Raw genomic sequence first — 25,279 nt, forward strand, 5'->3', positions numbered from 1 at the left:
TCTCTCTCTAAAAATAAAAATAAAAATAATCAAAATGTATTGATTTTTAGAGAGAGAGAAACATCAGTTTGTCATTCCATCTATTCGTGCCCTCACTGGTTGACTCCTGTGTGAGTCCCGATCAGGGACTGGACCCACAACCTTCAAGCATCAGGATGACCCTCCAACCAACTGAGCTACCCGGCCAGGGCCGAGCTTTATTTTCTTCTCCATGTTACAGATGAACAAATGGGCATGGAGCTGGTAAGATCATTTCAGGCCCCGGTACCACAGAAATAAGACAGAGTGACATGATCAGGGACAGGAGGGAGAGACTAACTTAGAGAGAGTGGGGCCAGGGAAGACCTATGCGAGGAAGTGATATCTGAGGTTAGATGTGAATAACGAGAAGGAAGTGATCACACATGGAGTCGGCAGAGGGGAGATTTCCAGGCAGACCACACAGTAAGTGCAAAGATCCAGAGCTGGGTGTGGGGTGTACCTGGGGGACAGGAAGCCTGGCGAGAATGAAGCTGCAGAAGTCGATGAGGCCAGGAAGCTAGTGGGCCTGCCAGATTCTGTAGAGCCTGGAAGGCTGTGGGAAGATGTTGGCTGTTTGTCACTGTACCCAAGCCCCACCGAGGCCACAGATGTAAATCATACGTGAGTACGGTGCCTGGCACACAGTAGGCACACATAAATGATAGCAATCCCTATTTATTTCCCAGTGAATGCCTACTATGTAAGGCACCAAGGTTCTACTGACCTTAAAAATAAAAGCTATTTTACCGGCGAAAATGGAAAATGACTTTATTTGGGAACAGTAAAGAATCACAATTTGAGACAAGCAAGCTACGGCAAAGCCATAGGCAAGTCCAACAAACAAAGGAGAGGAATGTTATTTTATGGAGACAAAGGAGGAAATTGGGAGGGGTTCTTTTGAATGAACGTCCGTTGGAGAAGAGCCAGAGTAGGGAGACGACAGTTTTTCATTGGCTGAGCTGCCGGGGTAGTCAATTTCCAGTAGGAGATGCAATGTACACCTTCTGCTGGGCCCTGTGACTGATGATTCTTTCCTAGGGGATTCTTCTGGTGGGGTGTGTGATTGACAACTCTCCCTGTAATTGACAGCCAGCAGCACTGTGCCAGTGCTCCCCCTTCTGGCCTCCTGGCTCAATTTTCTTGAGGTTTCCCTGTATTAATTTTTGCAATCAATAATGGGTTTCAAGTGGTGACCAAAATTGATGCGGACCATCATTCTATGATCACAGCTAATTGTGTTACGACAGAAACAAAGCAGGAATTCACAATTCCTGCCTTCCAAACTCCCACTTCTCCCAACCTCCACCCTGGTGAGCTCAGATTCCAGGAGAGGGAACGTCGGACTCCTGCACACAGAACTCTGCAGCAGGCGGCAGGGTGCTGAGGGCTGCTCCTGGAGTGTCCCCAGAGGACTGTGGGAGCCCAGTCCTTGGACGATCCACGCACAGGGAGGGGCTGTGGAACCAGGGTGTGGTTGAGGGAACCGCCCGCAGGAGTTTAGGCTGGAGGCCTGTGTGTTCAGAAAGTATGGGGGTTGGTACACAAAGATGAGTTAGGCCTTGCCCTTGGGGTGTCAGGATTCATAGGAACACAGTGACCTTGGCCAAGTAGCTTGGCTTTTCTTTCTCTGCAAAGTGGGAGCCATCCCAGCACCCACTTCCCAGGGAAGAAGAGCAGGTTCCATGAGCTCATGCCGGTTAAGTGCTTGCTGGGCACAGCGGCTTTGGGTACAGCTAATGGAGCCGATGTCATTACAAGGGCTTTCACAGGCAGGCGTGGGGAGGGGCCTGGAGGATGGGGGACAGGGCTCAGGGCCACGTTTTGTCTTTCCCTCTGCCTCTAGGCTCCCTTCTCCGCACTGCTTTCCTCTCTCATCTCTGTGTCTGTCTCTGAAATGGGGTCCTTGGTCCATCACTTATGAGCCACATCACCCTGAGCAAGTTACTTACCCTCTCTGAACCTCTGTCTCTTCATGTGGCAAAGAGAGAGGCAAATCCTTTTGCCGAGACTCTGTTATGAGGATTAAATGAGACACATACATGTAAAATGCCCATTATTTGGTACCTACTATTATTATTATTACCATGACTACTATTAATCTTTGACTTTGTTTTTTCTCTCGGCTTCTTTTTTCCCTTTTCTGGCTCATTCTTTACTTGTGCTCCTCTTCTGTTAGTCTGTCTCCCTATTTGGGTCTGTGCCTAGGCTCCATGAGGCCAGGACAGGGGCTATCTCGGCCACCCAGGTTCCCAGCATTGCCACCCCAGGCCCTGATACGTACCCCATACCCCAAATGAATGGAACCCTGGTCTGTGCCACACCATGTTGGGCAATGCTGGGGACCCAGAGCGACTGAGCCAGCCGCAACCCTGCCCTCACAGACCTCACAGTCAAGGAGGGGAAATAATTATTCGTTGAATGAATGAATGAGCCAACTTTGAGATGGGCTGGGAAGAATAAAAAAATTGGGTGGAAGCATTCAAAGCAGAGAAAACTGTTAGAACCAAGGTTCGTGGGCGCTCTGGGAAGAGTTTGAAGAATTAAGAAGGCATGGAAAGAAAGCCTTGAAGGCGGTGGAAAGGAGCGTGAGCCTTTCTCCTGAGGGCACTGGGGAGCCATGGCAAGTTCTGGGCAGGGGTGGGACAGGGTCCGGTTTGTTCTTTAGTGTGACCACTCTCCCTTGCTACCTTATCGGAGGGCGGGGCTGTGGAGAGATGGAAGGGAGAGAGGCCCGATTCGGGCAGGAGACCTCGGAAAGGTGGGCCCTGGGTCAGAGCAGGGGCTCCGGGGGGAAAGGGAAGAGTAACCAGATTCTACGAATAGAAACTTGGAGGAAAATGCCTTAGACCAGACTGCTCTCCTTGAGCTAGGAAACGGGCTTCAGGGCTCCCCCGCAGCCACCACCAGGGGGCAGCCAAGGCTACAAGTTTGAATTTCTCAGGGGTTCCTCCCAAGGCAGGGAGGTTTGCACCCGGATTTGGAGGTGGGGGGAGGTTGGAACCGGCTGCGGGGCCCCAGATGAGAGCCCCTCTGCTCTTCTGTCCCCATCCTGGCCTCTCGGGCCCCTGCAGCCCCCACCCCACCAGCACGAGATTATGTCAACACAGACCCGCTGTTTCTGGCCAGGACAATATTTGTCCTCCGGATCTGGGGAGGTCTCTATGGAGACGTGCTGCAAGGGGGAGGGGAGGCTAGGTGGGGGGAGCAGTGCCCACCCCCGTCCGGAAGGGGGTGAGAGGAGCTGGGCATCCTGCCTCATCTCTGTGGGATCGCGTCTGAGAGAGTTTACCCCCACATCCTTCTATCTGCGTCCCAAGACTCTCTCTGTCTCTCTTCCCATCTCTTCCTCCCTCCCATCTCTCCATCTCTGCCTGCTTTTCTTTTTTCTTTTTTTTTAAAGATTTTATTTATTTATTTTTTAGAGAGGGAAGGGAGGGAGAAAGAGAGACAGAGAGAAACATCAATGTGCGGTTGCTGGGGGCCGTGGCCTGCAACCCAGGCATGTACCCTGACTGGGAATCAAACCTGCAACACTTTGGTTCACAGCCCGAACTCAATCCAGTGAGCTACGCCAGCCAGGCCTCTGCCTGCTTTTCTGGTTACCTGCGTCTCAGGTCTCATCTCTCTGGGTCTCTTCCTCTGCTTTTTATTCCCTCTCCCTGGGTCCCCATCTCTATGTTTCTCCACGTGTCCGTCTGTCCAGTGTCACGTCTCTATGTCTCGGTTTCTTTAGAATCCTTGTCTCTCTCTGAGATGCCATGTTTTACCGTGCTTCCTCTCTCTAGGTCTCTGTCTCTGGGTTCCCGTCTTCCTCTGGGTTGTGTGTGAGTGTGTGTGTCCCTGTCCCCAGAGCACTGTCGCTCTGCCTCCCTGGGCCTGTGGCACAGGCCTCAGTCTCCACCTCTCTCTGCCTCTCTCTGGATCCCCGTGTGTGCGAGTATGTCTCTCTCAGCCTGTCTCTCTATTGCTATCTCTCACTCTCTGTATCTCTGTATCTGTGTGTGTGTGTGTGTGTGTGTGTGTGTGTGTCTCTCTCTCTCTCTCTCTCTCTTTGGGTCTCTGTCTTTCAGACCTCCTCTCAGCAGTCCTGAATCTCAGGGGGCCAGCTCAGCCTTCCATTTCTGGTCTCAGTCCCCACGGGGCACCCCCTCTCCCCATCCCTCTCTGCCTCATTTCTCCTGCACCATCTGCTGGCCCTCCAGGCCCCTGCTTGCTCCCTCAGGCTCTGCTTGGCTGGGCAGCCCCACGGGGGAGGCACGGGCCCTCCAGCTTCCTCCCCACATGGCATCCTGGGGTGGAGGCACTGCCTGCTCACTGCTGGGAGGTGGAGGGAGAGGACAACAGGCTAGAAACCCAGAACCAGGGCAATGGAGGGAGAGAAACAGGCAGACAGACATGCAGGGAGAAGATGGGGAAAAGGGGAAGAGAAAGGAGAAAGTTTAAAGACAGGCAAAAGGAGTCTGATCCGGAGAAGGTGAGAGAGCAAGAGAAGTAAGCAGAGGAATGGAATGAACCCCAGGGCAGGGATGGAGAGGAAAGACAGCCCGGCAAGCAAGAGAGGAAGACAGACAAACTGGGTGTGGGCTTGGAGAAAAGGGGACGGGGGATTCGAACCAGAGAGGGAGTGCAGGGGAGGGGGGGCAGGCGGGGAGAGATGGACAGCAGAGAAGGAGAAGGGTGGGGGAAAGGGCATGGCTGCTTCTCTGCCTTCAGTTTCCTGAAGCCCTGAGCATAGGAACTGGGGAGGCCACGCTGTCCCCTCCCCAGGTCTTCAGAGACTGCAGAGGGCCCCAGGAGAGCTGAGAAGAGTAGGGGGCCAGGCAGGGACCCAGGCACCTCCTCTCCTGCCCACCCGCCCACCCTCTCTGCCCCCACTTTGTGCACTGTTCTGCTCTGTGCTGTCCTGGAACGGGTGATGCAGGGCCGCAGGGCTCTCAGCCCAGCACGGCGCTCCTGCATCTCCACAGCTCCCGCCTTGCTCCTCTCCTCAGGGCCCCACACTTCAGGCCCCCTCTCCCTCCACCCCTCCCCATCTTCATCTCTCAATGTCTCCATCTCTGTTTCATTTTTAGAGAGGGAGGGAAGGGAGAAAGAGGGAGAGAAACATCAATGTGTAGTTGCCTCTCATGCGCCCTCATCTGGGGACCTGGCCCACAACCCAAGCATGCGCCCAGACTGGGAAGCTAACTGGAGACCCCTTAGTTCGCACGCAGGCTGGCGCTCAATCTACTGAGCCACACCAGCCAGGGCCCCTGGTTCCTCTTTTTTGTTCTCTGTGTATTTCTGTCCATTTCTATTTCTTTCTGCCTGTCTCTTTCTCTTGGTCTCTCTCATCTCTGTCTCTTCTTGTCTCTGTGCCTGTTCTTTCTTGATCCTTGGTTTCTTTTCCTCTTTCTCTCACCACCTCAATTTCTCTCCACTGCTTCCCCTCCCTCCTAGTCTCTTCCCTCCCCCATTCCAACCCCCCCACCTTCCCAGCCCCAGCAGAGAGACGACCCCCTCCAGGCTCCCTGGGGACCAAGGAGAGACTCTCTCCCACCCCAGCCTCTCCCTGAGGTGCGGGGCAATCTCAGACTCATTTCCCTCTCCAACCCATGAACTGAGCCTTTCCCAGGACCCAGAGGGCGCCAGGAATGTGGGGCAAAGAGCGGGGAGGCCATCTGGAGGCCAGGAAATCAGGACGCCCCCCATGTAACCCCCCTCCCCCCCACTGGCCTCCTTCTTCCCGCCTTGCCTCCTTCTTCCAGCCTCTGGGGCTGCACCTCGAGCCACCCCTTACTCCTGGCCTCTAGGCCTCAGTTTCCCCTCTGCACAATGGGCAGACTCGCCTCTGACCCACTTATCTCTTAGGTCCCAGGGGAGTGTGTGCTCTCGAATGTTGATAGCATGATGAATATGCGTGCATTGGTAGTTTGTATTAAACGGAGCCAAGAGCGCCGAGAGCTGGGACTCCGTTTCTAAGCCTTCCCCCAACATGTACACATGCCCGTCATATTTTAGGGCAAAGGAAGAGTCTGGAAGTGGGGACTGTGAGATGCAGGAGTCAGTGGATTGTGACCCTGAGACCACGTGAGGCCCTGGGTCCCTGTGGGACCCTGTGGGACTGTGGGGTGATGCTGTGTGATTCCCCTGTGACTTCTGAGGGTGGGAGAGGCTGTGATGGAGAGAGCTGTGTGTCTGTACAACCACGGCAGTGGAGGTGACTGTGAGGGTGAGAGCCTGACAGTGTGCTGCTGGGAGTCTGAGAGAGTGTGTGCCTTGGTGACAGTGTGGGGGGTGTCGCTGTGGTGGTGATGTGACTATGTGAAGTGTGTGAAATGCCGGGAGAGAGCTGATGGGCGTGGCTGTGTGACATTGTGAGTTATTACCTATTGTGTGTTATTGAAGGGTTATAGGGCTGTGTGAGGAACCACGCAACTGTGTTTATTTAATCAACAATCATTCTTTGAGGCTTCCTGCTTGGTGCCCAAACCTGTGCCGAGTGATGCCGGGGACCCAGAGATGCCCTGGGCCTGTCTTCAGGGGGCACACAGGCCAGTGCGCCACAGATGGTGTCCGTGATTTGGCCTGGTGACTGTGCGAACGTGTGTGAATCACGCAGCATCGCTGGAACCATGGAAAGTTGTGATCATGTCCATGCCCCAGGACGTGTGACTGTGTGTCCCTGTGGACGAATGCCGACCTGGGGGTGGGAGAGCTGAGCTCTCTGCATGGGACTGCACATTGCACAGCTGCAAACACGCGTGAGGAACATGTTCTGTGAGGAGCAGGGTGTGGTATTCTGTGCTGAGCCTCTCTGTGTCTCAGTTAGTGGGACTGTGTGTGACAACGTGTGGGTGACTTCAGGACTGCCTGAGACTCTGAGGGCGACGGCTGGCTGGGACGGTGTGAGAGACTCCCCGGGGGGGAGGGTCCCCAGGATGATGACTCCACGACTGCTCTCTCGTGTGACCTTGAGTGACTGTGGCTCTCACAGGCGACTGGCCCCTGCTCCCCCTTCCTGTCCCCCCCCCGCCCCCCCCCCGCCAGCCTGGCCCCGCCCCCTCCCACCACCACAGGCTGTCGCCTCTTCCAGAGCCCAGGCACTGCAGTGGAGGCAGCAGCAGAGGCCGCAGCAGGACAGGTGAGGGCTCCCCCAATCCCAGCCCAACCCCCCTACCTACCCCCATGGCCCCCTCACGTCTCTGGGTCCCTCTCTCTTAGTCTATGCCTTTCTCTCTCTCTCTCTCTCTCTCTGCCCACGGTCTCTAACCTCCTGTCTGTCTGTCTCTCCGAATCGTCCCAATCTCTGTCTCCCAATCTCTGTGTTACCTCTACATAGCTCTGTAACCTTTACCTCTTCCCCCATTGTGGTCTGTCTCTGTGTCTCTGTCTCCTCTTTATCTCCCAGCCCACATTTTTGCCTGTTTCTCGGCCTTTTGGTCCCTGGCCCTTGCTGTGCCTCCCTAATTTGCGAGACTGCTGTCTGTGGGCTGGTCTGAGACGCCCCCTGCTTCGCCTTTTCCCCACATGGTGCTGGGTGGGGGGCTGTTCCGAGTAGACAGATTTCCAGGCACCGGGGCCCCCGCAGACCTAAGTCTGAGGTCGGACGCCTCTCCGGTGCGTAAGAGGAGGGATGTCCCATGCGTTCTGGGCTTTACCCACAGCGGAGAAAGTTTCGTAAGGTCGGGTTTCTAACCGTGATTTGAAAACCCTTTGCGCTCTGAGAGTGGCAACTCCAAGGGTCATTTCAAGCTCCGTGCCCGACGGCTTCTGCGCCCTCCTCTCCAAGACGTTCCCAGGTTCCCCGGAGCCTCCACGTCCAGACTCCCGGTGACATTAGCACTTCCGCCGGGCGCAGCTCTAGGGCAACCACGCCCTCAGCAAACAACCCCCTCCCCTTTCAGCGCCGCCGCTGCACTCACTCCGGCAATAGCCGGGGGCGGGCCCGGGAATCACGTGTCAGATTCCAGCCTCACCCCCACCCACGCGTCTCTCCCACTGCCCCCAAATTATCACGCGTGGGGACGGCAGGGGGCGCTGCCTCAGAGTCCTTGTGTATGAACCCCGGGGTGGCGGGGGGCTTGGGGCAGCGGTGGGGGGGGCGGGGGGCTCCTGACCCTGCCCCCCGACCCTCCAGGCCGGCTGCCCCCGCGTGACCTGACCCTTCGCCGCCCATGCGCCGCCGCCAGCACCATGCGGAGCTGTCCGCCCTGGAGGCTGCTGCTGCTGCTGCTGCTGTTCTCGCTGTGGGGGCCGCCGCTCCATAGGGCGGAGGTGAGGACCCGAGGAGCCACGAGAGTTCAAGGCTTGGAGGGCGGTCTGGGACCAGTTTTACGTCTTCCCGCACTGCAGAGAGAGGGAAGACTGCCCCGCTGGTCCAGGTTCAAGTTTGGATTGTTGTTTCTAATCCCTCCTCTTTCCCTCGCAAACCCTCCTGATGATGTCCAGCCGCCACGCCCCCTACTGTTCCTGAAGGTTTTCAGCCCCCCGCCCCCCAGTAACTCCCCTGGTAGTGTCTAGGCACCCCTCAAGAGATAGAAGAGTTTTCTCAGCCACCCAAGACTCCGGGGCTGACAGGACAGCCCTTCCAAGTCTCTCTAGGGCTTTTGGCCCACACGAACCATGCAGCCTGGGAGCGGAGGTGGGTCGGGGGTGCGGGGTCCTCCCTTCTCTTTTTCTTTAGGCAGGCTCTGAGGGGCAGACGGCGGGGGAGCTGTACCAGCGCTGGGAACGCTACCGCTGGGAGTGCCAGGAGACGCTGGAAGCCGCGGGGCCCCCAGCAGGTGTGACTGGGGAGAAGGCGGGCTGGAGGGGAGGGGATGGGCTGGGGGTATGGGAAAGGCTAGGGTTCAGCGGGGTGGGCTTGAGGCGGTCCTAGTATTAAAGGGCAGGGCCTGACAGAGTCGCCTGGGACAGATACGGGCTGGGTCGGGGAGGCCTGGGTGGGCTTGGCCTCGGTGGGAAGGGCCTAGACCTGAGTGCCAGGCAACTCAGATTAGTGCAAGAAGCCTGGGAGGAAGCTTGTAATGGGCGGGGTCTTCGGGATTGCTACACTGGGTGGGTGGAGCCTGAAGTGACCTGCGAAGGACTTGGGGGTGGAGCCTAGGAAGGGCGGAGTGGGGAAGCACGTGCGATGCGAACTTGCTGGGTGGAGAGCCCGTAGTAGGGCTAAAAGGGTGGACAGGGCCTGGGGTCTTGTGGGCGGAGCCATGGCGAAGCTGGGAAGGCCCACTCCAGGTGGGCGGGCCTAGGGCAGGGCTTGTGTGTGTAAGGAAGAAGCATCATGCCCGAGGTGCAGTAGGTCCACTCGACGTCTGGCCCCTGCGCCCACCCCAGGCCTCGCTTGTAATGGGTCCTTCGATATGTACGTCTGCTGGGACTACGCTGCGCCCAACACCACTGTCCGTGCGTCCTGCCCCTGGTACCTGCCCTGGCACCGTCACGGTGAGGTGCTCCCTGGACCGCGGGCCCTTCCTGACACAAACAGCTCCTAACCCTTGCCCCACACACCACTTCCCCAAAACTCACCTACACCCCATCTCTTGCTCCTCTCTTTCCAGCTGGGTGCCCCCTCCGTCTGTCCAACCCTGGCTGGGCCGCCGTGATCCTGGCTCTGCCTGATTATGCCCCTTCTCTGTCTCTACCTGTCCCAGGACCACCTGCTTCTTATTTTCTCCCCCTTTTCTGAATATGTCTCTGGGCATCCTGGTCTTCCTTTCCTAACTAGATATGCAGTCCAGGGCAGTTTGTTTAACTTCTTTATGTCTCAGTCTCCTCATCTGTAAATGGGATTGATGACAGTACCAATTTCATGGGCTTCTTATGAATATGAAATTAATCCTGTGTAAAGTTCCACATAATTGAGGGCTTACCCTCCTCATCATCACATTGGCTGTCTCTCTCTGCCTTTGTCTCACAAGTGGTCCTTCTGTCTCCCTGTCTCTGTGTGCCTCTGATCCCCTCCCTCGATTCCCCACAGTGGCTGCAGGCTTTGTGCTTCGCCAGTGTGGCAGTGATGGCCAGTGGGGACCTTGGAGAGACCATTCTCAGTGTGAGAACCCAGACAAGAATGGGACCTTCCAGGTAAGAAGAGGTGACATTCAGGTTGGATGTCCAGGGAGAGGTAAAGAGGCAGCCCCCTCAGATCAAGCCTGAACCCCCTGTATTGTTCGCGATTCAGGGTTCCAAGTGATAGAAACTCAGCTTAAACTTGCCTGATGGAGAATAAAACGTATTTACTTACACAGCTTCAGGCACAGTTGGATCTAGGTGCTGGAACTGTGTTGTTGCACATCTTTTTTTGCTCACCATATCATGCCTATGTTTTTCTCTACACTGGTCTCACTTTTTCTGTGGAGTGGAAAGCGTTTTCCCCTTTGACACTGGGCTCACACCCCAGCCACCAGGCAGCACCTCAGGGAGACTGAGCTTCTTTCTCAATGGTTCCAGCATAATGTCCCAGGATTGCCTTTTGGGAAATTTTATTTTTCAATTGCAGTTGACATTCAATATTATTTATATTAGTTTCAGGTGTACAGTGTAGTAGTTAAACAATCATACAATTTACAAAGTGATCCCCTCAATATTTAAGTGCCCCCCTGGCTCCACACTCACAGGACTGATGGCTCTTAATGCCCTGGTTTGGGTCCAATGCCCACCCTGGACTAACCACTCTATAGGAGAGAGTGTGTGGGAGAAGGGTGTTAGAGTGCTCTGATTGGCTGGTCTCACATCCAGCCCTGGAGCTGAGCGGTGGCGTTAGCCCCACTCAGACAAGGGTAGTTGGATCCTCAAGAGAAAACTGAGGTGTTGGGCAAGAAGAGCAGGTGTCCGCCTGGCCCCTTCTGGTCCTGGGGAGAAAGCCAAGTTCTCTTCCTGTGTCTTCCCCACACCCCCCAGGACCAAAGGCGGATCTTGGAGCGGCTACAGGTGGTTTACACCGTGGGCTACTCCCTGTCCCTGGCCGCACTGCTGCTAGCCCTGCTCATCTTGGGTTTCTTCAGGTGGGACCCCCCAGCCGTGAGGGGAAGAGGCCGAGACTGAGCCTCTGTTTGGCGAGTAAGATGGGGTGGTCAGGCTGCACCAGCAACAAGCTCCCACCCACTGGTGGTTCTGTGGGAAGAATGGCTGGGAGGTGGTTTAAGGGGCTCTGTGTGGCCAAGGACAGGTCTCCAGGAGTCCCCAGACTGCGTTCCAAACCCGCAGGCGGCTGCACTGCACTCGCAACTACATCCACATCAACCTGTTCACGGCGTTCATGCTGCGGGCGGCAGCCATCCTCACCCGGGACCGGCTGCTGCCTCCGCCCGGCCCCGCCCCTGGGGACCAGGCCCCTGTTCTGTGGAACCGGGTGAGCACCATCCTTCTCCTCCTCAGACTGGGATTCTGCCCACTGTAGCAGGCTAGGCGGCTCCCCTTCTATTAACTACCCCATACACTGTAAGTTTTTCTGTCTCTTGACCACTCCAAATGCTTTTGGAGAGGGACTCCCAACTCAGCCCCCTCCATTGTTGACCCCATCACTTCCTTGATGGGAAATTTCCATTCTCTTTCACTGTATTACCAGTCTTTTGACTTTTCCACCAATGAGAGAGTCTCGTGCTGGAGGTGAGCGGGAGACAGGTTGGGAGAAAGCAGCTTGTAAGGGGGGATTTGATTGATCCCTGTTAGCTACTAAGAGACAAGGAGAGAGAGGTCAGAGGCTGAGGACAGAGGTGAGAAAAACTATCTGGGAGTCACTTGGCCCATGCCAGTTGTTAGGACGCGGGAGCTGGGGGGGGATCTGCATGCTGGTGAGCAAGAAGGGGTGATGGGATGGCAGAAACCTTTGGATAGGTGGAGTAGTTGAGTTCACTTCTCAGAAGGAGAGAGGCCAGAGAAGCTGTATTTGGGAGAGTCTGGGAGAACTTTGATAGCGAGGTGGAAGATTCCAATTGTTTAAGAGGTCAGAGTGGGAGAGTTCATACAGGGTGAGAGAAATCAGCCACAAGTACTGTCCTTTGGTAATGTGGAGTGGGAGAACATTTGATGACAAGAGATAGGGGCGGGCCCTGGCTGGTGTGGCTCAGTAGACTGAGCGTGGCCTGCAAACCAAAGGGTCCACGGTTCGATTCCCAGTCAGGGCACTCACTTGGGTTTTGGCCCGATCCCCAGTAGGGGGCGCATGAGAGGCAACCACACATTGATGTTTCTCTCCCTCTCTTCCTTTCTTTCCCTCTCTCTAAAAAGAAATAAATGGAATCTTAAAAAAGAAAGAAAGAGAGAAAGAAAGAAAGATGGGGGGAAGGACGACCAGGTGGAGGAAAGCTTGGGGACACCAGCAGCTCTAACTGCCCCTTCCCCATGTCTGGTCACTCCTTAGGCTATAGCCACCTGCAGAACAGCCCAGATCGTGACCCAGTACTGCGTGGGCGCCAGCTACACGTGGCTACTGGTGGAGGGCATTTACCTGCACAGCCTCCTGGTGCTCATGGGAGGCCCCAGTGGGGGCCACTTCCGCTGCTACCTGCTCCTCGGCTGGGGTGAGCCCCGATCCCGTCCCCTGCCCAGCCCAGTGCACCAGCGCTCCCTGACTACCCTGCTGGTCTGCCTCGGGGAGTCTCGTCCTCTGTCTAGCCGGTTGCCTCCCCACCTCGGCCGGGGAATTCCGCGGGTCTTGGGACAGACGGGGCCCGTGCGCGTGCTGACAGCTGCGGCGGGGTGGGGGGCGGGGGTCGGGGTCTGCACAGGGGCCCCCGCGCTTTTCGTCATTCCCTGGGTGATCGTCAGGTACCTGTACGAGAACACGCAGTGAGTCGCGGGTCCTGGGCCTGGCCTGGGAGGTGGGCGGGGCTTTGAGGCACGTGGGTGGGTGTGATGGAAACCTGGGGTGGTTCTGATGGCTTCTGGGGGCTTGGAGGGACGGTGGGTGGGGGTCTAGAAAAATGGCAGCTTGGAAAGATTATGTCTGAGGACTACTGGAAGGGGCGGGAATGAGGGCGGGGCCAGCATAGTAACAGGCGGGCTTTAAAGAATGTGGGTGTGGCATTAAGGAAGATGGGAGGAGCCTGGAGAGTGAATACTTGATCTGTGCCTCTAGCGGTTTCAGCCTCTTAGCTTTAAAATCCTTCCTCCAGGTGCTGGGAACGGAACGAGGTCAAGGCCATTTGGTGGATCATACGCACCCCTATCCTCCTGGCCATTTTGGTACGGCCGGTCCTGCCTCCTCCAGGCCGTCTTTAGGGATTTCTATCCTGGGAAGAGGGGCACCACCCTCTACCTCCCAGGACAGGATCCGGCTGGCTCAGTCTCTCTCTCTCCCCCCCCCCCCCACCTCCCGCAGATTAATTTTTTCATCTTTATCCGCATTCTTGGCATCCTCGTGTCGAAGCTGAGGACACGACAGATGCGCTACCGGGACTACCGGTTGAGGTAGGGAAACGAGGGGGATAAGTAGGGAATGAGGGCGGGGCTTGAGATGGGGACCCGGGGCCACAGGACCGCTGCCACCCTCTCCCCTTAGGCTGGCTCGCTCCATGCTGACGCTGGTGCCCTTGCTGGGTGTCCACGAGGTAGTGTTTGCTCCCGTGACGGAGGAACAGGCCCGGGGCTACCTGCGCTTCGCCAAACTGGGCTTTGAGATCTTCCTCAGCTCCTTCCAGGTGCTCAGGCTGGGCGCGGGGACTACACCCTTCCACTGGGCCCTTCTCCCCGGAGGGGCTGGAGGGTTACAGCCATCCTCTGGCACAGCCGCTGAAGGGGGTGTGGCGATGGAACTTTGTTCATACATTCTACACAAAATACTGAGCGGTCGCTGTCCTGAGCGGAGGAAGCAGCAGGGACCGAGACAGGAGACGGGTGGCACCAGCAGTACCGCCTCCCGATGAAAACCTAGGGCTTTAACACCTGACAGGGCTGGGGCCACATTGGGGCCTGGCACTTAACCAGCTCCGTGGCCTTCACCTGCAGGTCAGAGCTGGGGTAGGCCAGAGAGTTACTTAAAGTGTAAATGGAAGGAGGCCCTAGCTCCAAAATTAAAGGCTGACCTTGCACTTGCTTGCCCTAACCCGAGTCCCCAGCCTGCTGTACCTCCTTCGGCCCAGTTTTCTCATCTCTAAAGTGGGACCCCACAGGCATGTTCATTTCATTAAATTCAGCAAACATTGATTGAATATATTTACTATGTGCTAAGCACTTTCCCAAGCTCACTGTGGGTATACGACCAAGAATTAAATGGTCTCTACCCTCTAGTGGGCGAGACAGATGCTAAACACACCACATAAGTATTGGGTTTGCCAAAAAGTCCGTTTAGATTTTTTCCATAAAAGACACATTTTTCACCAATAACTTTATTGATTTGGACATTTTGAGTATGTTGGCTATCTTCTGCTATTGGCTTCTAGTGGAGAGAGGCCAGGGGTGCTGCTAAACATCTTCCAATGCATCAGACCAGCAAAGAATTATGTGGCTAAATCTCAATAGTCCCAACAAATTTTGCAAACCACTTTTTTTTTAAAGATTTTATTTATTTATTTTATTTTTTAGGGGAGGGAGAGAGAGAGAGAGAGAGAGAGAGAGAGAAACATCAATGTGCGGTTGCTGGGGGTTATGGCCTGCAACCCAGGAATGTACCCTGGCTGGGAATCGAACCTGGGACACTTTGGTTCCCAGCCCGCGCTCAATCCACTGAGCTACGCCAGCCAGGGCTTGCAAACCACTTTTGACACATTCGATCAGTCACAGCACCTTCCCCATACACTGCACAAATCTTTTTTTTTTTTTCATTTCAGTTGCATTTTTACCTTTCTGGCATTTTGCAGTTTTGGCATAAATGCCAAAAATGTTGCATTATTTTCTTCCACCTTCAACATTAAAATGGCTGTACAAAAATTCACCAATTTTGATAAGTTTTTTAAATGCACACTGATATGACAGCTGTCCTAATACAATGTAACCAAATTGTTTTGAATGAAATTAAAGACAATGAAGCACTACTAGAGCCATTCTACGGAAAAAACTAAATAAACTTTTTTGGCCAACCCAATAAAACATACAGAATGGCAGGTGTTAAGATATGCCTGGGAGGGGCAAGAAAATAGAGGTGAGCATCAGATGAAGGGCGGGGTTGTAGGCAGGGGATCAGGGAAGATCTCCCTGAGAAGAAGATGTTGGAGCAGAGACGGGAAGGAGGGGAGGGAGCGAGCGAGGCAGATACTTGGGGAAAACGTTCCAGTAAGAGAAACCTTAAGGGTAAGGCCCCTGAGGTGGAGCGAGGGTCTGTCATGATGGAGGCTGGTGAGCCAGAAGCAGCGGGAGCCAGAGGGAGAGAAGACAAGTAATAGCTAACCAGTAACACATGTAAATGATTGATTTGTATTAATTTATACAGTGACTTATTATTCATTATACATATGAGTGTATTTTATATTTATTTAAATTTCTATGTGAAACATATCCAAATTGAAAACAACAAATGATTATTAAAACTATTAATAATTTATCATCAATAATTAAAATTAACATCAACAACTGTAACTCATTTGTTAATCATTGATAATGATTATATAATATATAACAATGGAAAGAGAAGTTATAATAAGATTAAGAAAAAGCTTTAACACTATGTGCCAGGCACTGCAGCTTCTTGCATATTAATACCTGAATTCTCTCACCACCACCACTGTATTACCCCATTTTCCAGATGAAGAAACTGAGGCCCGGGGGGGGTTAAGCAGCTTGCCCAAGTGGGATAGAAAGTAGGGAAGTGGTTATCACATGCGAGGTCCTTTTTATTGTTCAGCAAACCGGACAGGGCAAGGGGTGGGGAGAGCAAGTGTGGGAGCCGGGAGCCAGGGAGAAGGTGACTACAAAAGTTTAGGACTAGGTAGCGGCAGCCGAGGTGGCCTTGGACCTGGCAAGGGTCCGAGCTTTAAAAGGGTGCTTATAATCCTGCCCTCAACCCCCGATTTAACCCCGCGCCTTCTTTGACAGGGCTTGCTGGTCAGCTTCCTCTACTGCTTCATCAACAAGGAGGTAGGGAGAGCCCAGGCCCTCCGCCCGCGCCCTCTGGCGGCCGCGCTGGGAACGGCGTGCCGAGCACCGCCTCTGAGCGCCGTCCCGTTGCAGGTGCAGTCGGAGATCCGCCGCGGCTGGCACCGCTGCCGCCTGCGCAGCAGCCTCGGCGACGAGCAGCGCCAGCCCCCGGAACATGCCTCTTCGACCCTGCCGTTGGGCTCGGGATCCCGCCAGATCGCAACTGGCCGCACCCTGTCCTCAGGGAACCTTCCAGGGCCTGGGGATGAGGCCGGCCGGGCCTTGGAAAGTTACTGCTAGGCGGCGGGATTCCTGCGATCGTTCAGTTAGCATGTATTCATTGAGCGTCCACTGTGTACCCGGCCCCTTGTGGAGGGCGCTGGGGAAATGGGGGCTGGGTGGGGGGAGGAAACAGAAGACAAGGTCCCTGCCCTAGAGTTCACAATTGAGTGGGGGGAAGCAGACTGTGAAGACAGTACAAGTTATACATACACTGTGGAATGGCTTACAAAGAAAACTTAGAAGGATGCCTAGGGTGGTCAGGGAAGGCATCTCGGAGGAGGTGACATTTAAGCCACGATTACAAGCGGTGAAGGAGACAGCTTTGGAGAGAACTGGCAGGCAAGATTCTAGGCAGAAGGAACAGCACCTGCAGAGGTGCTAGGGCAGGAAGGAGCTTGGCTTTTTGAACAGAGAGGTGGCTTTCACGGCTGGAGTGGGGATGAGTCAGAGCCAACAAATGCAGAGGGTGGGCAGGGGCACAAGAGTTGGGATTTATTCCAGGTGCATTGAAAATTCTTAGCAGGAGCGTCTCATGGGCTAATGTATTTTTAATTTATTTTATTTATTTATTTTTAGAGGGGAAGGGAGGGAGAAAGAGGGAGAGAAACATCAATGTGTGGTTGCTTCCCATGCACCTTGTACTGTGGACCAGGCCTGCAACCCAGGCATGCGCCCTGATTGGGAATCGAACTGGCAACCCCCTGGTTCACAGGCCGAGCTCAATCCACTAAGTCATACCAGCCAGGGGCTAATATTTTAAACAGAACCTTCTGTCTGCCCTGTGGGGGAACAGATTGTTAGGGGCAGCAGAAGCGGGAGCCCAGTGAGGGCACTGCAGGTGGGAGGGGATGATGGCTGAAGCAGGGTGGTGGCCATGGAGGGTGTGAAGCAGCTGGACTCTGGAGCTATTTTGATGGTAAAGCTGAGCATTTGGCAAGGGATTGCATGAGCAACGTTTGGCAAGGAGAGAAGTCCGGGAAGGCTCGTAGGTTTGAGACTGTGGAGAGAGGAGAGAGATAGGGAGGCTGTGTTTGGGGTGGGGTGAACCAAGAGTGCTCTTTGGACATGTCAAGCTGGGACTAAGGGCCTGGAGCTCATGAGAGATTAGAGTGGGAGACTGAAGTGTGAGCCCACTGGGTGTAGAGAGGATTCAGTGTGCAGATGCAGGCCTCAGCTGAGACCTGACATCCCGAGGCCAGGACCACGGCTAGGTGGGGAGTGTGGCTGCACATCTCCACCCTCCTGGGGACCCCCCAGGGCATGGGGAGAACTGGGGGGAACCAAGAGCCACAATGTAGCTGGACTACCTATACACATGTAAAACCCTCACTTTTAAATCCTTCACCCCCACAGCTACTCACAGATTGTTAGTTCCTGGGTGTTGTTATTTTCCTTGGGTCTCCAGCTCCCTGGACAGATGAACTTGGAGTTCTTTAAGCACAACGTGGCCTTGCTGGGCCCCCTTTGTGGGTTCTGGGAGGGTAAGGCCCCAGGGCAGGGCCCTTGTAAATAAAGCATGACAAAGAAGTTGTGTGTTTTTAATCCTTATCCGAGGATATGTCTACTGATTTTAGAGAGAGGAAGGGAGAGAGACATCGATCTAACCCACAACCTAGGTATGTGCCCTGGCCGGTAATCAAACCCAAAATTTTTTGGTATACTGGATGTTGCCGCAATCGTGCCGCCTGGCCAGGACAGCAGTTGTGGGGGGTGTGTGTGTGTGTGTGTAACCTTTCTGGTCAGGCCTCAAAACAAAATAACTGAGACAGGATGCGTGGCTGGGAGCCTGTGGTGGCCACACCCCCCGGAGGGTAGCACTGCTCATCCTGTCACGCCTTGCCATGTAACGTGGACATCCACTTGGACATGGTGCTGCCACTGTCCGCTCGGTGTCAGAGAGCTGCAATCGGAAATGTTTGTGTGACCTGATGCTTACTTATAAACATTTGCAGTGTATACAATTAAGATTACATATGTGAGCCCCAGCTGGTGTGGCTTAATGGATTGAATGCTGGCCTGCAAACCAAAGGATCACTGGTTCGATTCCCAGTCAGGGCACATGCCTGGGTTGTGAGCCAGGTCCCTAGCATGGGGAGAGTGAAAAGCAACCATACACTGATGTTTCTCTCCTTCTTTTTCTCCTCCCTTCCCCTCTCTCTAAAAATAAATAAAAATTTAAAAAAATTACATGTGTGGGCCAAACATTTTCTGAGAGCTGCCTCTCTAGGAAGGTAGTATTAAGAGTGAAGCTGTAAGCCTCAAGTCTTCAAATCAAGAGTCTGATTATTTGGTTATTGAGTACCTAGCTGTGGAAGGTTACATATATTTACATATAACCATTTTTATTTAATTTTATTTTTAACCATATTTTACATGTTTTGCTATTTTAACCAAAAAAGAGTAAAACTATAGGAAACATCCTGGTTCAAATCTTAGTCTGGCTACTTATTAGCTCTGTGACTTGGAGAAAGTTCTCAGTGTCTCTGTGCCTCCACTCCCTCTTCTGGGAATAGGAGGTAATAACTGACAGTGCCTGCTTGGAGCTGTTGGGGGGGGAGTCTGAACAGCACAGAGCCCAGGCCTGGCAGCGACAGCGCAGCAGGTGACAAACAGCATGATGGCCATCAGTATTTGGGTACCAACGGCTTTAAATGTGCATCTTTTCCCGTCAGTGAGGGCAGGTCTGGGGCTGTCCCAGGCCCTGATGTGTCCCCAGCACGGCAACACAGAGCCAGACACAGAGGAGGTATCTGGGGGATGTTTCCCTGATTCAACAAACAGAAAAGAGAACAAATGAAATTTCAAGCAAGGATGACTCATTGAGAGGCTGGGAGAAAGGAGAGAGTAGGAAGGACAAGCTGAGAATAAAATAGGGAAGAGCAAAAGCTCTGTCCAACCGATTCACTGCACAGATGGGGAAACCAAGGCACGGACGGAACAGGGACAGGGCCTCTTCACCTGCTCCGAGAGGTCCTGATGCCGGTGCCTGGCCCCACACCCAGCTATCTCCCTCCCCCAAGTCCGCCCCACTCACAGGGCCCTGGGAACAGACAGAAGTCACTAGGAAAAAAAAAAAAAAACACACAGGAGTTTATTGTTTTCACGCCAAGGGTCAAGTCTTTGCAGGCTGGGGGGCGGTGTGTCCCGCAGGCAGGGACGAAGCCCTACTTGCCGGCGATGAGCGGGTTCCGCAGGACCACGATGACCGAGTCCCCGCGCAGGAACATCTTAGAGATGTAGCGGTCCTTGTTGACGGGCTTGGACTTCTTCTTGCCCTTGCCACTCTTGGGGACCTCGGTCCACATCTCCTTCACATTCTCTAGCACCATGTTGCAGTGCCTGGTGGGAATAGGGGGTGGGAGGATAGCAGGTGAGGGGGCAGCCTTCTCTGCGAGGTGCTGCCTCTCCCCTCCAGCAGCGTGGCTGCAGGCCCTGGGCCGGGACAGTCGGGCGGCCACCTCCACCTCTGCAAGTCCTCATAGGGAGGCTGGGGCAAAGGGCTGCATCGCTCTTTGCCTCAACTTCCCCCTCTCCAAAACAGAGACATCTGTGGTGCCCACCTCACAGGGCTGTCGTGAAGGTTACATGAATCAACCCAGCGTCCTGTGTGAAAGACAGAGAACAGGGCGCGGCACTGAGCGAGGCAAGCAACACGGTTCTGCTTGTGCTTTGTAACTCGCAGTGTTTCTGGAGGCATCCGCAAAGGACCCGCTTCCCTGTGGAGAACCAGAGGCCCCTGGGGCCTGAGGTGGCACCCGAGCCCCCACCAATCCTGCTTTGTCCCAGTCCTCAGATTGCTGGGTGGGCACGTGTGAACATAGAATGGAGTAGCTCACTCAACGAACGCTTGTAACAAATAAAACAGACAACATCCCTGCCCTCGTGGGGTGGGCATCCTAGTGAGAGAAGGACGGGGCAGGTGAACAGAGATCTGGACCTGTAATGTGCTGTCAGGTGCTAGCTGCTAGGAAGAAAAACTAGCTCTGGCTGCCATGGCTCAGTGCGCTGAGTGCCAGCTGGTAAACTGAAAGGTCACCGGTTCGAATCCCACTCAGGGCACATGCCTGGGTTGCAGGCTGGGTCCCTGGTTGGGGCGCCTGTGAGAGGCAACCAATGGATGTTTCTCTCACACATCAATGTTCCTCTCCCTCTCTTTCTCCCTCCCTTCCCCTCTCTCTAAAAATAAAATAAAATAAATAAAACCTGAAAAGAAAAACTAAAGCAAGATGAAGGGATAAGAGGATATACAGAATTATCTCCAAATAGTAAGAAAACAAATTAAGAAGAGTGAGGAAGCTCTGTGCCTTGCCGTGGAGTGAACCCCAGGAGACGCCATGACGTGAAAAAGGCCATGTGGGGAAGAATGTGCACAGGAAGTTATCCTTCGCAGGGAAATAGTGGTAAGGGTGGGAGAAGCCTCCTGCCCACTTGTTTTATTTTTATTTAATGTATTGCTTTTGGAAAGAGAGCAAAGGAGAAAGGATGAGAAACAATAGTTTGTTGTTCCACTTATTGATGCATTCACTGGGTGCTTCTTGCCATGCTCCTGACCGGGATCGATTCCCCAACCCCTGCTTATGGGGATGATGCTCTGACCAGCTGAGCTACTTTACCCGGCCTGGCCTTGCCCACCAGCTCACACAATGCAGAATCTTGGAAAGACACCTAGAGATTGGTGGCAGTGGAGTGACCCAGGGGATAAGCCAGATGAGAAATTTCACTGGACTCATTAAGTAAAAAAGCTGAAGTCAAAAACTGTGTGCTGTGCCACTGGCAGTGATTTAAAAATAAAAAGCATCGTCCTCTATCATTATGTCTGATATTACATTCAAGTAATATTCCGGGAGGGGACCCAAGCAATTAGCCATGGTGGGGGCCCTGGGGACTCCAACTGAGGTTGGCGGCAGGTAGGGAGGAAAGATCTGCTATTCACTGGGTGCCTTTTGTATCTTTCAAATGTGGCTCAGTAAGTGCACCACTCACTCAAGAAAGCAACATAATTAAGTAGACAGACAGGGTGGTTGAGAACGCAGTAGCTGACTTGCAGCAATATCCTCAGCCCACTGACGCGTTTGAAAACAAGATGCCCTGGGGAAGACTCTCTTTTAAAAACAACCAGTTTATATTATCACAACAGGTCAATCACACCGACACCATGAAGGACCCCCTGAGTGAAATGTGACAGGGTACACACTAGGTGGGGAGGCTGGTCAGTGGGAGAGATGGGACATTCACATGGGGGCAGATGAGAACTAGGGGAGAACGAAAAGGATTCGACTTAAAAGAAAAAAATAAAATAAAGCTTGTATACATACACCGCCACCTACTGCACACCCACCAGGTGCCCAGGCCTCCTCTAAGCACTTTCTAAGCATCAAGCCAATGCTCCCGGCATCTCAGCCCCGGGAGGTAAACACCAGTGCTGCCCCAACCTCCAGAGCAAGCAGCTGGGCACCCCGGGTCACAGACTATGGAAGTGGCAGAGTCTACGTCCGAATCCAGGTCTCTCTGCCTCCGTGTGCCTGCACTTCCTGTCATTCTTAATCTGATTTTACTCAAGAGGAAAGTGAGGCTCAGAGGGCAAGACTTGTTCATTGTCACACAGTGGCTGGTGGCCAAAATACTCCGGAATTAAGCCCGAGCACACAACTGTGAGGAAAGTGCTTCCCCAATGCTAACTTAAGGCCACGGCTTCTATGTTTGTTGAGCATTATCCTACGTTAGATGCTGAGTCCAGTGCTTTTCATAGTATCTTTAGTCCTCACAACTGTTCCCCGAGGGGCATGACAGGGAAACAGGCCGAGAGAAAACCCACTCGCTGTTCCCCGCAGCTGAGACACTCAAACCGCAGCCTGCGAGTTCGTTTTCCTCAGGCCTGCTCACCCGGCCTCTTCAGAAGGGGCTTCCCTTCGCAGTACTCTGCACCCTCCGCTGGCTTTACTTTTCTCCGTAGATGTTATCACTGCCTGCCGCCTCCCTACCTATGACGAGCTCCCCGAGTTTGTTTTAGTCACTGCTGCACCTCCAAGCCTGAAACAGCACCTGGCATGGCACACGCTCTAATTATATAACAACTGCATTGAGAACATCCTGTGTGGCAGGTGCTGTACTTACAGAGATTACCACACTTTACAGGTACTAAGCAACCACTGGAGTTACTGTCACTGGTTGGAGTTAAGCAACCAATGGAGTCTTTGCAACCACTATCGTTACTGTCACTGTACAGATGAGATTGTCACTTGCTGAAGGTCACGTGGCCGCTAAGAGGCAGAGTTAGAACATGAACCCATGAGGACTGGCTTCTAAGCAATGACCATAACCCCTGCATGGCACAGCTGGAGGGGCAGCAAGAGACAGTCACACCTCAGGTATTAAGGTGCTCACTTGCCCTGCTTCTGAGAAACCTGGTGGACAGCCTCCTCGGACTGGAGCTGGGACTGCTTCTCCAGGCCTGGATAGCACCCCTCCCAAGACCCTGTCAAAAAGCCTTCATGGAGGCCCTGGCTGCTGTGGCTCAGTGGATCGAGTGCCGGCCCACAAACCGAAGGGGTCACTGGTTCGATTCCCAGTCAGGGCATGTGCCTGGGTTGTGGACCAGGCTTGCAGTTGAGGGCATGAGAGAGGCAACCAACAGATGTATCTCTCACACATTGATGTTCTCTCCCTTTCTCCCTCCCTTCCCCTTCTGTAAAAGCAAAAAAAAAACCCCCAAAAAAACAAAACAAAACAAAAAAAACCCTCTAAAATAAATAGAAAGCCTTTACCTGTCAAAAGCCTTCACACGGCCCAGGAGCTTCTTGTTGTTGCGACAGTTGATGAGCACCTGGGTGTTGTTCTTGACTGACTGTGTGAGCACGGACAGTGGGCCTGTGTTAAACTCCTCCTCTTCCCGCTTCTGCAGCTCCTCCGGGGTCATCTCACTCTTGGGCTTGTTGAGGAGGCTCCTGAGTGGGCAAGCATGGAATCCATAGGTGAGAGCGCCCAGAGCTGGGGCATGGGGGGGGGCACGTCCTCGGGCTCGGGGTCTCTCTAGCCTTTCCCCAACACACCCACCCTCCTGCTCAATCCTCACTTGGCATCCCCATTTGGTTGCCTAATAGATCTCCATTCCTGCACACCCCAGGCTGAGCTCCGCAACGCCCAGCCACCTCAGTTTACTCTATCCGCAGCCTTTCTCATCTCCATCCATGGTGACTCCTTCCTTCCAGTTCTCAGAGCAAAACCTCTGATGTCAACTTCCCTCTTTTCATTCTCTCCCATCCTACATTTCAATCTGTCAGCAAATCCTATAATCTGCCTCTAAATTGGGTTCACAATCTGCCCATCTTTCACCACTGCCCGAACCTCCCATCATCTCTCCCCTGGAGTCTTACTGGTCTCTCTCCCTTCACCCACACTCTGCAACGGTGTTCTCTGCAGTAGTCCCAGGGGTTGTGCCGAGGCCCAAGTCACATCACCTCACTGATCAAAACCCTCCCACAGCTCCCATCTCACTGTAAAAAGTAAAATCCAAAGTTTTTACCATGCCCTGCATCTACCTGTCTTTCACTCTATTCTAGGCCCAGTGGTATCCTGGGTGGTTTAGAGATTAGGCAAACTTTTCATCTTGGGCCCCTGCATCTTTTCTTCCCTCCGCCTGGATGCCTCCCCAGGCACCTGTGTGGTTAGTTCTCGCACTTTCTTTGGGTCTTTTGCTCAAAAGTTGCCTTTTCAATATGTCCTTCTGTGCTGGCTTTGAAGTTAATGTCTCTCAAAATTGGCATTAGTTGTTTTTACTCTGCCCTGATCACCTAACACACCATATACTTTATCTGTTTATTAATTATTACATTTAACCACCTGTCTCTTCCCACCCCACAAGCGGCAGCAGAGGACTTCTCTTGGGGAAGGTATTCACTGACATATCCCATGTATATACAGCAGTGTCTGGTACATGAGCACTGAATAAATAACTGCTTAATTGATAAATAAGTAAAATCATTTCTGTGTCTCATTATCTGGAAATGTCGAGAATTAGGTCGAAAAGCCAACCGTCTCCAGCTCAAACTATACGGATAGTCCCTCACCTCAAGTCGTTATTTCTAAAAGCCCGCACTTCCCTCTCCTAGGTTCTTTATTCGTAAACTCGTTTCCGCTTAAAATTCATTTCAATAATACCAGTTATTTGAGAAAGCCGCCAGCCTATCACATGATAAAGCTGTTCCTTCTCCCGAACTCAGGAGCCGTCAAAGGCCCCCATGCCCATTCTCAAACTCAGGAAAAAAGTACGCCAACTTGACCCCTAAAGTCGCCGCCTCCGCCGCCCATTCTGCCATCCCGTTCCTCCGGTCAACGGCCAAATTTACACCCTCCACCCACTACCGCCGTTTAAGCCTTGCCCGACTCACATGGTGGCAGCAGCTACTCTCTGGTAACACCTCCGTCTCCTCCGCGTTGCCTCTGCCTCCGTAGAGAGCGCGCGAAAGGGGCGGGACTTCCGCTTCCTGCAGCTCACTTCCGGGGGCGCCTACGCAAACTCAAAGGGCGGTGTGGGCGTGGCCTGTTGCCATAGCGAGTCCGCCAGCCGTGTGCAGCGTTAGGGTTAAAGCCTTGCTTAGTGGCTCAAGGCCATTCAGGAGCACACGACCTAGGTGTTCACAGCAATGGAGAGGGGAAAAAAGCGGGTCTGACTTAAGCCATTTCGTTGTAGATCAGCACAGGTGGCAGGAGAATAAGGGCACGACATTTCCAAATACCCGCCGGCCCTATTTTGGGGGCGCGGCCTCCGAGAAGCCAATCCGCTGCTCACTTTGAGGAATAGACTCCACCCTTTTCCCTTAGGGGACGGTTCGTTGACGTGTCTATTGATCTTCACGACTCCGCAAAACCAATCCTTTGCCTACATCCGGGGGTGGGCGTGGACTTGCGCCCGGGAGGTCGAACGTTTTCCAAGATCAAACGCTTCTAATTGGCTTCCCCTCCAAAGCTGAGGCGGAGCCTATCC

General features: G+C 53.6%; 2 protein-coding genes across 2 annotated transcripts; one reads left to right on the top strand and one right to left on the bottom strand.

Moving 5' to 3' along the window:
* Positions 1–7,530: 7,530 nt before the first annotated feature.
* On the top strand, positions 7,531–17,795 carry GIPR (gastric inhibitory polypeptide receptor). The gene is made up of 14 exons (XM_045845090.1): positions 7,531–7,624; positions 8,141–8,277; positions 8,687–8,786; positions 9,340–9,447; positions 9,983–10,086; positions 10,903–11,006; positions 11,209–11,353; positions 12,365–12,524; positions 12,732–12,792; positions 13,119–13,188; positions 13,325–13,413; positions 13,505–13,643; positions 15,973–16,014; positions 16,108–17,795. The coding sequence occupies exons 1-14, from the start codon at positions 7,531–7,533 to the stop codon at positions 16,312–16,314; spliced, it is 1,560 nt and encodes a 519-aa protein (XP_045701046.1). The 3' UTR covers positions 16,315–17,795.
* A 1,573-nt stretch (positions 17,796–19,368) lies between these two features.
* Positions 19,369–24,808, bottom strand: SNRPD2 (small nuclear ribonucleoprotein D2 polypeptide). The gene is made up of 3 exons (XM_045845264.1): positions 24,684–24,808; positions 23,061–23,240; positions 19,369–19,635 (listed from the first exon to the last, which is right to left on the bottom strand). Coding segments are annotated over exons 1-3 (357 nt in total). The 5' UTR covers positions 24,686–24,808; the 3' UTR covers positions 19,369–19,460.
* Between the last annotated feature and the right edge of the window lie 471 nt (positions 24,809–25,279).

This window comes from Phyllostomus hastatus, unplaced genomic scaffold (genome assembly GCF_019186645.2).
Source record: "Phyllostomus hastatus isolate PE091 unplaced genomic scaffold, TTU_PhHast_1.1 phas_contig_468, whole genome shotgun sequence".
In the NCBI taxonomy this organism is placed as follows: Eukaryota; Metazoa; Chordata; class Mammalia; order Chiroptera; family Phyllostomidae; genus Phyllostomus; species Phyllostomus hastatus.